At 38.3% G+C, this 14,166-nt stretch overlaps 1 protein-coding gene across 1 annotated transcript in view; it reads left to right on the top strand.

Annotated features, from left to right (window-relative positions):
* The window catches only part of LOC126356185 (brefeldin A-inhibited guanine nucleotide-exchange protein 1), a 202,260-nt gene that overhangs the window by 130,827 nt on the left and 57,267 nt on the right, over positions 1–14,166 (top strand). Inside the window, exons 20-21 of the mRNA XM_050006963.1 lie at positions 7,820–8,115; positions 11,243–11,415. Coding sequence (XP_049862920.1) covers positions 7,820–8,115; positions 11,243–11,415 — 469 coding nt within the window. The remainder of the gene's footprint in view (positions 1–7,819; positions 8,116–11,242; positions 11,416–14,166) is intronic.

Below are 14,166 nucleotides of genomic sequence, written 5' to 3'. Positions count from 1 at the left end.
AGCAATCACACGATCATCGAAATATTTGTTCAGGAAATTAAAGACGTCGGCTGTGCGATGTGCCGGGCACCATCTTGCATACACCACGAGGTGTTCGCAGTGTCGTCTAAGGCAGTTTGTACCGCCCCAAATTCACGAAGAATGTCCAGATAGCGTGATGCAGTAATCGTTTCGGATCTGAAAAATGGGCCAATGATTCCTTTGGAAGAAATGGCGGCCCAGATCAGTACTTTTTGAGGATGCAGGGACGATGGGACTGCAACATGGGGCTTTTCGGTTCCCCATATGCGCCAATTCTGTTTATTGATGAAGCCGTCCAGGTAAAAATAAGCTTTGTCAGTAAACCAAATGCTGCCCACATGCATATCGCCATCATCAATCCTGTGCACTATGTCATTAGCGAATGTCTCTCGTGCAACAATGGTAGCGGCGCTGAGGAGTTGCCGCGTTTGAATTTTGTATGGATAGAGGTGTAAACTCTGGCGCATGAGACGATAAGTGGACGTTGTCGTCATTTGGACCGCAGCTGTAACACGGCGAACGGAAATCCGAGGCCGCTGTTGGATCACCTGCTGCACTAGCTGCGCGTTGCCCTCTGTGGTTGCCGTACGCGGTCGCCCTACCTTTCCAGCACATTCATCAGTCACGTTCCCAGTCCGTTGAAATTTTTCAAACAGATCCTTTATTGTATCGCTTTTCGGTCCTTTGGTTACATTAAACCTCCGTTGAAAACTTCGTCTTGTTGCAACAACACTGTGTTCTAGGCGGTGGAATTCCAACACCAGAAAAATCCTCTGTTCTAAGGAATAAATCATGTTGTCCACAGCACACGTTTACAGCAGAAAGACGACGTACAGAATGTCGCACCCACAGACTGCGTTGTATTCTATATCTTTCACGTCACTTGCAGCGCCATCTGTTGTTAAAAATTGTAACTACTGTAATTTCGAAAGTTTGTCCGCCAGAAAATGTATAGTTGTCCCAAGCATATTGCAACAAACAGTGTATTTCTATCGCTGCTCGTTTAGTTTTTATTGCCGTTTCAAATGTACCGGTCATTTTTGAAACACCCTGTATGAACTACCATAATATGTAAACTTTTGAGAATGCTGATATATTGGTTAAAAAAACAAATATTTTTATATTTGCTGTGCAGTGATGTCAAACGTATTTTTTGTTACAGTATGTGCTTTTTTTATAATAATCATTATACAAACATTTAAAACATAAATTCTTATTGCCCTATGGGCAGAATAATGCAGATGAAGATTTAAATGAAAGAAGGGACTATAAATAAAAAGAAATTCAAGCAAAATGAGGAATAGAAATAGTGACTGCAATAACATCGACAAAGATTTAAAATGATAAAACAGAAAATAGTGACTCAAAGTTTATACATGCAAAGATTCCAAATTAAAAAAGAATAATAGAGAGACAAAATAATAGTAACGGAAAAAGTTAAAACAGTTATTACAATAGTGTGGCAAAGGATTAGAAATAAAAAAATACGTTTTAACCAGTTAAGCAACACTTAAGCAATATTCTAGAACTGGCCACATGAGTGATTTATAAACAATCTCCTTTGTAAGAAGGCATTTAGCTAAGTTCCATAGGATGTCTTATCACACCCACCAGTAACAAAACTGTAATTTTCCCAATTAATTGTTGGATGATTAAAGTCTCCACCAGTGATTATACTATGATTGGGGAACTTAGGTACAAGTGAAATGAGGCTTCCTCTAAAGTTTTCAGTTGCATCAGGAGATGAGTTTGGTGGATTATAGAAGGATCAAGTTATCATTTTATGCTCATCGCTGATACTGAGTCCTGCCCTAACAATCTCACATGCAGCTTCAATTTCTACCTCGAAGGCTTTGAGTTTCTTGTCTACTGCAACAAATACATCACCTCCACTTCCAATTTCCTATTTGCCTATCCTTTAAATATACACGTAAATTTTCAATAAAAATCTCAGTACTGTTAGTTTCAAATTTCACCCAGCTTTCTGTACTAGTACTATGTGAGCTTCACCGCTTTTCATGAGCGCTTCCATCTCTGGTACTTTTTTCTGAATGCTTGAGCAGTACCATTATAATTTTAATACTCTCACCAGTGGGATTTGATCTGACACTGATACTTCAGGGTTTCCTACAGCTGACAGTATTTGGATTGGATGGAGAGTCACCTAATGTAAAAAAAAAAAACCTTGTGTGCACCCTCCATACAGTTAGCTGCCTGAGTAGCTGTGTCTGATGTGTGGTGCACACCTGACCCATTTAGGAGGACCCTTCACATCTCAACCCTATGGTGCAAATCCAGGAAGTTGCAGCCTAACTTAGTACATAACTTTCAGTCTCTGGTTCAGCCCCTCCACTCAACTCAGAACCAAAGGACCATGAACACTTCTGAGGACAATACTGCAAATTGTGATCTTCATTGAAACTCTATACAAAAGTCTGGTCTTCTCAATCTTTTCTGCCAGTTGCTGGATTGACCCAAGATGACAGGCATCATTTGTTCCAATGTGTGCCACAGTCTGCAGTTGATTGCACCCTGTTCTGTCAATGGCTGGAATAGCCTCTTCAGCATGTTGTATGAGGCTCCCAGGGACACAGACTGAGTGCACAAGATATCCTTTCCTGTCCATTGCTGCCATTTCCATAATGGATACCATCATTCACCATAAATTTGAACTGCCGACGATTAATAGACCCCTACCCTTTAGGATTTGCTGCCTCCTGACACTGGACAAAACAGGTGAAGTGAGTTCCACTGGCTCAGTTTCAGTAAAAGACAGCATCTCCAACTTGTTGGTTAGGGGGACTTGTAGAACACCCTGAGTCCTCCCTGGTCGCTGTCCATCCTGTACAGAACACCTAGATCTATCATTGACATGCTACTCGCAGTGAAGTGGATGAATAATGACACAACCTCTACTTTCTGCAGAGGAGACAGTATCCACTGGAGGTACCTGTAGTACAGATATCACAGGTACACGGCTCTCAGTAGCTCTTCCAACACACCGATTCACTGCAGCTGCGAATCATTTGACAGTAGCAGATGATGGTTTTTGTCATAAATATTACAAGAATTGTTACTAATGGAAACGTCATTATAAACTGCTTCTCTAGCTAATTTTCTTACCTATGCCTAACATATTCTTCTGTAAAATTTCAGAGGGCTATACCCTTCTAAGGCATAGCAGGAATAACAGATAAGGAAGTGAGGGAGTGGAGTTGTAGCATAAATATACGTAGCTTGTTACATACCATTCCATTCATGTGTAGCAGTAAAAAATTAATTTATTTAATAAAAAAACACTTACACATTTTTTGAGTTCACATACTTTAAGAGGAAGAGCCTTGTTGTGTTCCTCTTTAAACCTAAAGAGGCAGGTGGCTTGCCCTGTTTCTAAAATTTCCCTTGAAAATCTTGATCCAGATGCGAGTATAAAGGTGTTAGCGGTGACACTACAGAAATTCTCTCTCCTTCAGCCACTCCAAATTGGGTTTGGAATTGTTTTCCTCTTTAAATTTGACAACTTACCAGCTACCGTGTCTGCCCATGACATAATTTTCGTAGTGTACTCACTAGGCTGTCCAAAAAATAAACCACATCCAATCACCTACTAACTGTGCACTCTAAAAAGACTATCTCCACAGTGGCTGACAACGGAAGTTGAAAGGCGTTATTCAGTACTGACAGCTTTCTTTATGTAGCCAATCAGGTCAACCTTAGCAGATGTAATGCACAGAGTAACATCACAGAACTTTTTATAGAATTGTCTGAAATGGTTTAAATTTATTGATGTATTCAATGAAGATGTTCTTTGCTACAAATTATGCCACTGTTGCTGCACAAATTAAATCTAATTTAGACAGATGGAGGTAAAATTTACACAACATTGAATAGAAGACAAATGACTGTTTTTACAGACAATTTATCACTATATTCAATCTGAAAAACAGAGGGCAACAAAAAGTTACATACCAGGACTGATGACACACTCCAGTCTATCAGTTTCACTGTCTCTTCCACTGACACATTTGTCCATTCTGGATTGTTCCAGTTCAGCATCGCTATAGTGAGATACGCCCACAATAGTAGTAGTAGTAGTAGTAGTAGTAGTAGTAGTAGTAGTAGTGATGATGGCAACCTGCATGATTCCATTGTTTGTCAAATATTCCATTTCTTAATGTTCCACTGTATTAGAATATCCTATTCTGTCACCTGCAATGAACGACTGAAGGGAAGCATCTAGGAGGTATCTTAACATTAAAAAGATACAACAATAAACAAATTCATCATGTCACAGACTGTGCGGCTCCTCCCGCCAGAGGTTAGAGTCCTCACTCAGGCACGAATGTGTGTGTTGTTCTTAGCATAAGTTACTTTAAGTTACAAGGGTAACCCAAAAAGTAAAGTCTCCTATTTTTTTATAAGTACATAGACCTGTTTATTTCTACAATGGTTTACATCAGTTTACAGCCTAAACATTTAGCTATTTTTCGACATAATCACCATTGCTGTCGATGCATTTTTGTAGGCGCTGTGGCAGTTTTTGTATGCCCATGCCTTACCAGCTCGCCACTATGCTGTTCAGAAAGTTATGACCCTCTTCTTTCACCTCATCGTCAGAGCTGAATCGCCAAATGTTCTTTTAACCTGGAGAATAGATGATACCCACTGGGCACCAAGTCAGGACTATAGGGTGGGTGGGTGATTATGCTGAACTCAAACTGTTGCAGGAGAGCAACGGTTTGCCGAACAATGTGTGGACGAGTGTTGTCATGGAGAATGTGAATGCCCTTGCTCAACATTACTTTTCTCCGGTTCTGAATTTCGCATTTGAGTGTTTTCAGAGTCTCACAGTACCTGTCAGCATCAATTGTTATCACAGTGATTCAGCTCCGATGACGAGGTGAAAGAAGAGGTTTATAACTTTCTGAACAACATGGCGGTGAGCTGGTATGACATGGGCATATAAAAACTGCCACAGCATGTACAAAAAAACATCATCAGAAATGGTGATCATGTTGCTAAATAGCTAAATGTTCAAGCTGTAAACTGATGTAAGCCATTGCAGAAATTATCAGGTCTATGTACTTATAAAAAATAGGAGACTTACTTTTGGGATTACCCTAGTAGTTTAAGTAGTGTGTAAGTCTAGGGACCAATGACCTAAGCAGTTTGGTCCCTTAGGAATTCACACACATTTGAACATTTTATAAAGAAATTAAATCAGAATCAGGTATTGATACAAGTAGTTACTCGTGATTAATTTTGCAGTATTCTCTCGAGTAACCACCTCCCATTCTTTCAGAAGGGCCTCCCGTTGATCGTGTAGGGTCCCAGAATAGTGCTGCTAGGCCTTTTTCCCTAGCTGACCACATGCATGCTGAATAGGGTTCAAATCAGGTTTTAGAGTAGTCCAAGAACTCGTACACTATACTCACAACATAAGGTCATGCATTGCCATGCATTAATGTAGTGTGTGGCTTGAATACTTCTTAAGTAACAGTATCCTGTACACTGTCATCAACAAAAAATGCTCATCAGAGTCAAGGTTATCATCAGGATTTAGACAAAATTTCTAGTTGGTGTGATGAATGGCAGCTAGCTCTAAACATAGAAAAATTGAGCGAAAAGTAGAACATGCTCCAAACGTATTTCCTCTGTATGCTGACATGATGTAAAGTTCCCATGCTCCACAAATACTAGACGTGTCCTTGCAGTAATACTGGTTCCTGCTGGCACCATCAGAGAACCACACTGAAAAGCTGTTCTGGATGAGAATGTGCAAAGGAAATATCTTTCCCCAGGACTTCTCCATACTTTTTCATTACCGTCAGCTGATTGCAGCTCATCGGTGAACAACACTTGCTCCATTTGTTGTATTCTCCAGTCGCAATATTTCCTTGCAAAACATAGTTGACCTGTGTGATTCTCTCAGGCAAGTTCTGGGCCCCTTGCAGGTCCTCTGAATTGGAGATTGGCTTTCACCAGTCTCTTTTCCATGGTTCTTTCACTAACACTAACCCCATGGACTTAAAGGAGTCGATTTGGTGCTTCAGTGACAGTGGCATCGTGGTTGCGTAGAACTTAAGTTGTAAGAAATCGTCATCTGTTGCTGATATTGCTCTCCTGGGGCTTGTCCCTGGTTCCCTTGCATAGCCTCCGGTTTCCTTGTACCTTCGTACGGTTCTGGAAATTATGGAAGGTGTAGTTCTCAACACTTCTGCTATGTAATTCATGCTGCGACCGTCTTCCACCAAAGCAACAGCTTTTGCAGCATTTCATGCCTTTATGGCATATTTACTCTAGGGAGCTGATTACAATGACCACAGATATTTCAGGATATACATGTAAGTGTTACAAGAACAGGAAAACATTATTGCATCTCATCTAGTGATGCGTTTTTCAGGTTGCATGGGAAAAAACAATGAAGGCTGTTGCAATAAACAATCAACACTTCATTGTTTGCTCACAAAGCAATGCCAGTAACACACCCCACCTAAAAATATAGGATACAGTTTACACTCCAACGGACTGCATATAGTTACATTTCTTGAGAAAACACATTCAAAATGGCTCATACGATATTACAGCCTAACTCCAGACTGCCACATTTGGTCAGCTCCAACTATCTAGGTTTAGTGTTCCACTCAACTCTAACATCTATGTACATACTCTGGAAGCAGCAATATGGCACATGGCAGAGGGTACCTTGTACCAGAGGTAGTTATCAACTTTCCCGTTTTACTCGCAAATGGAGCATGAGAAAAACTACCATCTTTGTGCCTCCATATGGGCCCTGATTCCATATATTATGTCTTCATGGTCCTTGTGCAATACATGCATTGGTGGCAGTAAAACTGTTCTGATGTCTGCTGCAAGTGCAGGTTCTCTACGCTTTTACAGTAGTGTTTAATTGAAAAGATTTTTGTCTCCCTTCCTGGAGCCTCTTTTGAGCTTGTAGTGCAATAATCATGTGTTGGTCGAACCTACTGGTAACAAATCCAGTAGCACACTTGTAAATTACTTCAATATCCTCCTTTAAACCCACCTGGTGGAGATCCCAAACCCTCAAGCAGTGCTCAAGAATGGGCTGCATAAATTTTCAGTGCGTTCCCCCCCCCCCCCCCCCCCCCCCCAGTTACTCTTTCCTAGAACCCTATAACTGACCATACACGCTTACTTTATTTCATATCACTCATTAATTTACAGTATTCCACAGTTAGAGTGAGCTTATCCCTTGTTATTTGTGTGACTACTTCACCTCAGCAGAGTAGTACCTGTATTCTACAGAATTGTTGTAAAACTAACCATCTCAAGTTTGGCTGTGCCTAACGCCTGTATTCTAATATGTTGAGTTCCTCGGAGATGAAAGTGCCAAAAGATATGTAACTGTAATCCATATTGGTGTTAGTGTTTCCTCAAAAATTGTTTCTGAAGCTTGGAAGTGAACGTAAACAGAACTCACAATACTGTACCAACTGTTTTTCATTTAAAAGTCAGTAAAATTAAAAACCATACTGTACTCAATACAATCAAAGTGAATGCAGGTAAATGTAATTACAGATACCTAACATTTACAGTGCATACATTTAGATCTAAATGTTAAATATTTTCTGAATAGAAATTGCTGGAATAATTTGATATGAAGGCTTACATTTTTAAACAACATTGGATATGAAGAATTAATAATGAAATATAATCACTACCAGACTCTTTAGGAAGCAGGTTATTTCCCACTATTGACCCATAGAATGTTATCAGTCAGTGTTGTGCCTTTATGTAAGACATTTACTTGTTACAGGTTTCATTAGATGAGTTGGCACATCCATCACATCCACGTATGTTTAGCCTTCAGAAGATAGTGGAGATTTCGTATTATAACATGGGGCGCATAAGACTGCAGTGGTCTCGAATATGGCAAGTACTAGGTGACCACTTCAATAAAGTTGGATGCAGCCCAAGTGAGGACATTGCATTCTTTGCTGTGGATTCACTGCGCCAACTGTCAATGAAGTTTATTGAAAAAGGAGAATTTGCGAACTTTAGATTTCAGAAAGACTTTCTGCGACCATTTGAACACATCATGAAGAAAAACAGGTATTCACTGCTTTTATTTTTATTTGTACACCATAAGTTTCAGTGCAGTTTTTTGCAATTTGTATTCGTCACTATTGTTTCCTGAAAAGGAAATTTTACTTTGCAGTATAGATCTTAATTTACAGGAAAGATGCTAGATGTTTTTTTCTTAAACAGTATAGTTCACAATGTTGATTAATTCAAATAATAACCACTATTATATACAAATTATGGTGGTTTATCAGTGGAATGAAAAAGTGGAGAGACTCAGTTGTTCTTGAAATTCACTCCAAGTCAATGGAAAAAGCAGTGAAATAAAGCAGTGGATAACAGTACCATAGGTGGAACTAGGAGAAAGAGGTTATTTTGTTGTCCTAATTTGAGAGTGGTCTTAATAGCTGTAAAATCAATGCTCGTTTGCGAATGTCACTGGGTGTGTACACACAAAGGTTGCAACATGTTTACAACAATATTTGCAACTGTTTTTCCAGCTACTATGGGGTGAGTGCAGATTCCACCCTCACATTCACTGTACTCAAAATAGATCATGACAGAACTGTTAGAAGAGAGATATTGCTTGCTTTGAAATTGGAAGTAAATATACAACTCTCTGAATGGATCTCACATTGCCAAAACATGATGAGTAACAAGCTGTAAAGCAGTAAACTGATTTTCTGTGTGCTGTCTCTTCCACATTAGCATGTCAGTCTCTTGCCATGAATTTCAAAATCTTTTCAGTCTCTGATTATGATTGCTTAAAATAATGTACTCAACATCACAATACAAGAGTTTTATTAGCCTCACAGCTATAGTGTTTGGATGATGACCATTTTCCCTGCTTTGTGGAAATATTAGTGAGTACAGTCAGGTTGGCACTCGAATATAAGTAACATTTCAGTGGCAGAATTACTCGTACGAATTGCAAAATTATTGAAAAACACATTAATGGAGCACTGTCCAATAATCAGTGGTAGTTCTAATGAGTCATTAAATCAAGCAGTTTAGTGTGCCACAAAACATCGTCCATATTTTTATAAAACATCACATTTGATATTCAGTACTGGCTTCTAGAAATCTTTTCAATAAAAAGTAAACTGCAATAGTTCACTTAGTTTAGTCATTAATTAAAAGTCACCGTACTCGACAGGAGCTCCAATGACAATTACAGTTAAAGACCTTTCAAACTGTTGCGTTTTGAGTGACATTCAACCATTTAAAGACTGGCATAAGAGCAATGTAAGAAACTACATAATTGTTTGAAAACAAGTAGGCTAAATTTTGCTATTCAAGGGGGAATATAAGTGTTGATAAAATTTTGGTTTGCAAAAAGTGTGGTAATCTAGGAGTTTATAAGAATTTATGGAATAAATTGGGAACATAAGTGCAAGCATCATATCAAAAATTTGTTAATTATGCAAAAATTTTAATTAATGACTCAATCAGTTAATTTAATATGCTGTCTGATGCATTAAAATCAGGTTAAAAAATTGCCATAGTGAAGCTCATAAATTAACAAATACTGGGCCAAAAGCAGATTACGACATCCTAGTGAAGCTATAGAAGCCAGTGTAGTCTTTCATATTCAGCTCCCATAGTTGGTAATTCATGTCAGCTCTTGTGTAGTATATTTTCATGTGCTGGTGATAAATACTGCACTTGCCTTTCCATTTGGTTAAACCTTTGAGTATTAATAGAGGAGTACCACAAAACAATATAGTGTCCTCGTTTCTAGACATAAATTATCATAAAATGCAAATACACTGTGAGAAATGGTTTGCACCAGTGTGGGTCAAGACTTACAACAAAAAACTCATTTGGAATCACGTTATGTTCAGCACAGGAGACATTTGCATCCCAGACATGTTACCAGTGGCAGTGTGTTTGTGGCCTAAGTACCTGCTGTATGGTAGCTTCCCTCACCCACATTACTGGCATTCTTTTAGACAGTATAGATTCATTTTTGAAATCTTAATTCCACCATCTTTGTTTAAATTTCTATTAGTTATTTGTGCCATGTAATGAGACAATATGGGCAGCACAATAACTACTTCATAGTGCAACCACTTTGTTAATATTTAATTTACTAAGTACTATTTATGGCTGTTATGTTTCCCCATTGCCCTTCTGTAATCACAATTGTGTGTGGTAGTGTCAGCATATTTGTAATAGCTAGGACCTGGTTGCCACACTAAGTGTCTGTGATAATTGAACTGATTTCTCAGTCAACTGATTTGCATTTGCCTGCTCTCACTTTTAATGTGTAAGGTATTGAAAAGTCATCTAATGGCCTAATAAAGATACCTACATGTTAACCTGCTTTTTTTCCCCCCTAACCCCCCCATGTTTCTTGTTGCTAATGAATATTGTCATTGGTCAACCTGCTTAAATGCGGTCTAATGTTGTTGTATAGTACACTCACAGTTATAGTATTTTCTCCGTCACCACATCGTCTATAACAATAATAATAATTTGTCAGGTCCTTTTTGTATATGCAACATTATCACTATCAGAGATTTACCATGATATTCTTTGATAGTTTTAGTGGACATCAATTTTTTGCAGTAATGCATCAAACATGTTATTTCAGTAATGAATCAAACATGTTAAAAATAATCTCTCTCTCTCTCTCTCTCTCTCTCTCTCTCTCTCTCTCTCTCTGCCCCCCACTCTTATCCTTTCCTTTTTTCCCCTCCATCCTTAGTTTCTAATTGTACTATTCATTATATTTTTCATTTCCCGTCCCCTTTGATTCTTCTTAATTTTCTACTGTGCCCCCTTCTATTGTCTCCAAATTGAAGCTGGCGCAGTTCTTACCATGCACTAGCTTTGACTGTTTATATTTGTTGACATCATCTCCTTCAAATTTGTTTCACCTTGCAACAGGTGGATTCGTCTCAGATTGGGCTCTAAGTGACCTCCACCTCTTTTCCAGTCTACCCTAAGAATAAATTTAGAGTATTTTGTACTTTTAAATGTTTCTGTCAGCAAGACTTAACGTTTTCATTTTACAATATTACTGTAATTTGTCATTGTGTTTAACTTTGCTCTGTTGTGTGTGTGTGTGTGTGTGTGTGTGTGTGTGTGTGTGTGTGTGTGTTGTTTAACAGTAATTTATAGCCAGTTGTATAATGACTTCTATCACTTTTAGGTCCCCAACTATCCGTGATATGGTAGTTAGGTGCATTGCACAAATGGTTAACTCGCAGGCAAATAATATACGCTCAGGCTGGAAAAATATATTCAGTGTTTTCCATTTGGCAGCGTCTGACCATGATGAAGCAATTGTGGAAATGGCCTTCCAGACTACAGGAAAAATTATAAGTATGTCATCCCTAAGTATGAGTGCTTTTCTTATTATAATTATTGCAAATATCGAAATCTGGTATCACTAATGTGTTAATGAATAAGGGAGAATTTCAAAAAAATGCCATTGTCTTAATACTGTTGGTTCCTGTTTTTAGAATTTTTGACAGCATTTTAGTTAATTAAGTTTTGTGTGACATACACAATTAGTAATTTTTTATACTTGCCTCTCTCCATGAAATGGGTTTATACTGCTACTTCATTAAGGCTCTCACAATGAAGAAATTTGTCATTTGAAATTAGGGACTGGTTGAGGGAAGCTGTATTACAGGCAGCGACTGGGAAATTCACATTTTGTTATAAGTGCAAAATAGATGCAAATTCTGCCTCAAATGCAAAAACACAAAATTACTTAATAGGCACTGTTTCATAGCAAATTGTATACAGATCAGGTATTTTTCAGAGGTAGTGTGAAATAGCTTTATTTTCTGCATACAGTATCAAAAATGTAGGCAGTTACAGACATTGTACATCATCTGGTGAAGCCCAGTTTGTAAAAATAATGTGCCCAACCTAATTGCAAAATAAAATGTATGAACACAATGATGTATCAATGCGCTCAATGACGTGGTACCATGCCAGCTGTGGACGGTTGAATGGTCCATTTAAGCTACACGTAATGCAGTGTAGTACTTAGCCATGGGACCTAGCATTTTATAATAAAGACACTCTTACATATGTTTGTTAGCTAAAGATAACATGACAAATTAGGCGGTGGATGTTTTGAACTGTAATTGCATCGAATACCACTAGAAGTCAGGCCTGAACCATGTCATTAACAATATTTTGCTGACATCAACAAACAGTTGCACAGTAGCTGTCCCCGAATGCTTTGTGTTGTGCATTGCTTGTTTTGTGCATTGCTTGTTTTCTTTTCTTACTTTGAAATAAGTGAAGCGACTAATCCTGGTCCATCACAGATTTCGATTACGCTGCTTACAACACCAGAAGAGATCGGTAATCTCTGTGACAGTATGCCAATTCTGCTGTAGGCTGCAGCCCAGTGAACTGGTGGCTGTGTTTGTTTACCCGCACCACTTCTTCCCCTATGATGGTCAAAATTCTCGTCTGTTTATGCTTGTGGCCATCTGCAATGATAGCCTGCAGTACCCACCCTCTGCACTATAGCAATTGGAAAACAAAATCTGTAACTTTTTCAATGGCACCAAAATCCTTCCCGTAACATTAAAATCTAGTTGTTGTAGGCTTGGTTCTACTACTGTGCTTAGTGCCTTGTCAGTTCCATCTGCAACATTGTCAAGTATGGCTCATAGATCTATGAATGCCCACGAAAGGTCGAATTTAGTAACCCGCAAATTTTTTGATCTTCAAATTGGGCAGGAAAAAAACAAATAATGACTGGAAACACATTATATTGGAGACGCATTCACTTAACTGGTGGGAAAATGCTGCTGTTTTTCAATAGAACAATCATTTTTGAAAGCTTAAATACAGTCAAATGAAGAAAACAAAGGCCATTTCAGAAGAAAAAGGTGTTGAAGTAACAGTCAGTTTCAAAGAACTAATAATTTGTTTGTCTTCTCTCAAGTAACATGACAATCATTTAAATTTGTGCATGCAATCATTTACAAAAAGATAGATGGAAATTTTGCAAAAAATGGATGCTATATTTTCTGGTCCCTACTCATAGGATATGCCTTGAAGAATTGAAACGCAAAAGGGAATAAAAAATAACTAAAACAGCAGTGAAAAATTTGTGTGTGTTATATTTAAAAGCAAAAGGTGTTATATACACAAGTCAAGGCAGATGGTAACTAAGGAATTGTTATCATGAGTTAGATCCTAATTTGATGATACATGGACATTTATAAAAATGAAGAATGGTGTGATTAATACCAATTTTGACTCTCAGTGTGACTCATCACATTTGGTGATGGTAATATCAGAAGAATGCTGGATGAAAGGAAGACCACATGAATTTGTTGAGTAGATGAAAGCAGAGAGATTATTAGGTAATCAGGTATGGTAATGGCCTTTCCACTGGAAAAGAAATTTTGCAAGCTTCCTCTCCCAGGATGAAAAGCATACAATCTTTTAATAAGAAGCAAATAACATCATTTGTTTCTTTGAAATAATGACTGAGTAATGGTAAGCAATTGAGGAGTAATCATTGACAGACACATAAAGGAGACACCTTTCCACAAACAACATGCTGACTGTAAACAGTGTATCAGGGCTGAACTCCTTCAGATTGTCTCAGCTGAGCAGTCATGTCTGTCTGTGTGATGGAAGGGAGAAAGGAGGTGAGGAGTGGAAGGGTAGAGGAAGGGTAGGTGACAGCTTGGTGGGAGGGAGCAGGTATATGAGATAGTTGACACAGAAAGGAATGAGGTATTAAGTTGTTTGTTGAACAATTGACCAGTGGTCATGTGAATAATCTAATGAGTAATATATTTAACCGCTACAGTCGCAGGTTCGAATCCTGCCTCGGGCATGGATGTGTGTGATGTCCTTAGGTTAGTTAGGTTTAATTAGTTCTAAGTTCTAGGTGACTGATGACCTCAGAAGTTAGTCGCATAGTGCTCAGAGCCATTTGAACCATTTTTGAATATATTTAACATTTAACTTAAATCATCTGCTTGACATTAGCTTATAATTGCTGCATGAGTCATTGCAAGTATGAAGATCATAAAGGGTTCATGTACCAGTACTTAATTCATGCTGACTGAGACATTTGTTGCAATGCTG

This window comes from Schistocerca gregaria, chromosome 3, assembly GCF_023897955.1.
Source record: "Schistocerca gregaria isolate iqSchGreg1 chromosome 3, iqSchGreg1.2, whole genome shotgun sequence".
Taxonomy (NCBI): domain Eukaryota; kingdom Metazoa; phylum Arthropoda; class Insecta; order Orthoptera; family Acrididae; genus Schistocerca; species Schistocerca gregaria.
Note: the sequence above shows the minus strand (reverse complement) of the source record. Positions and strands in the feature narration are given on the sequence as shown.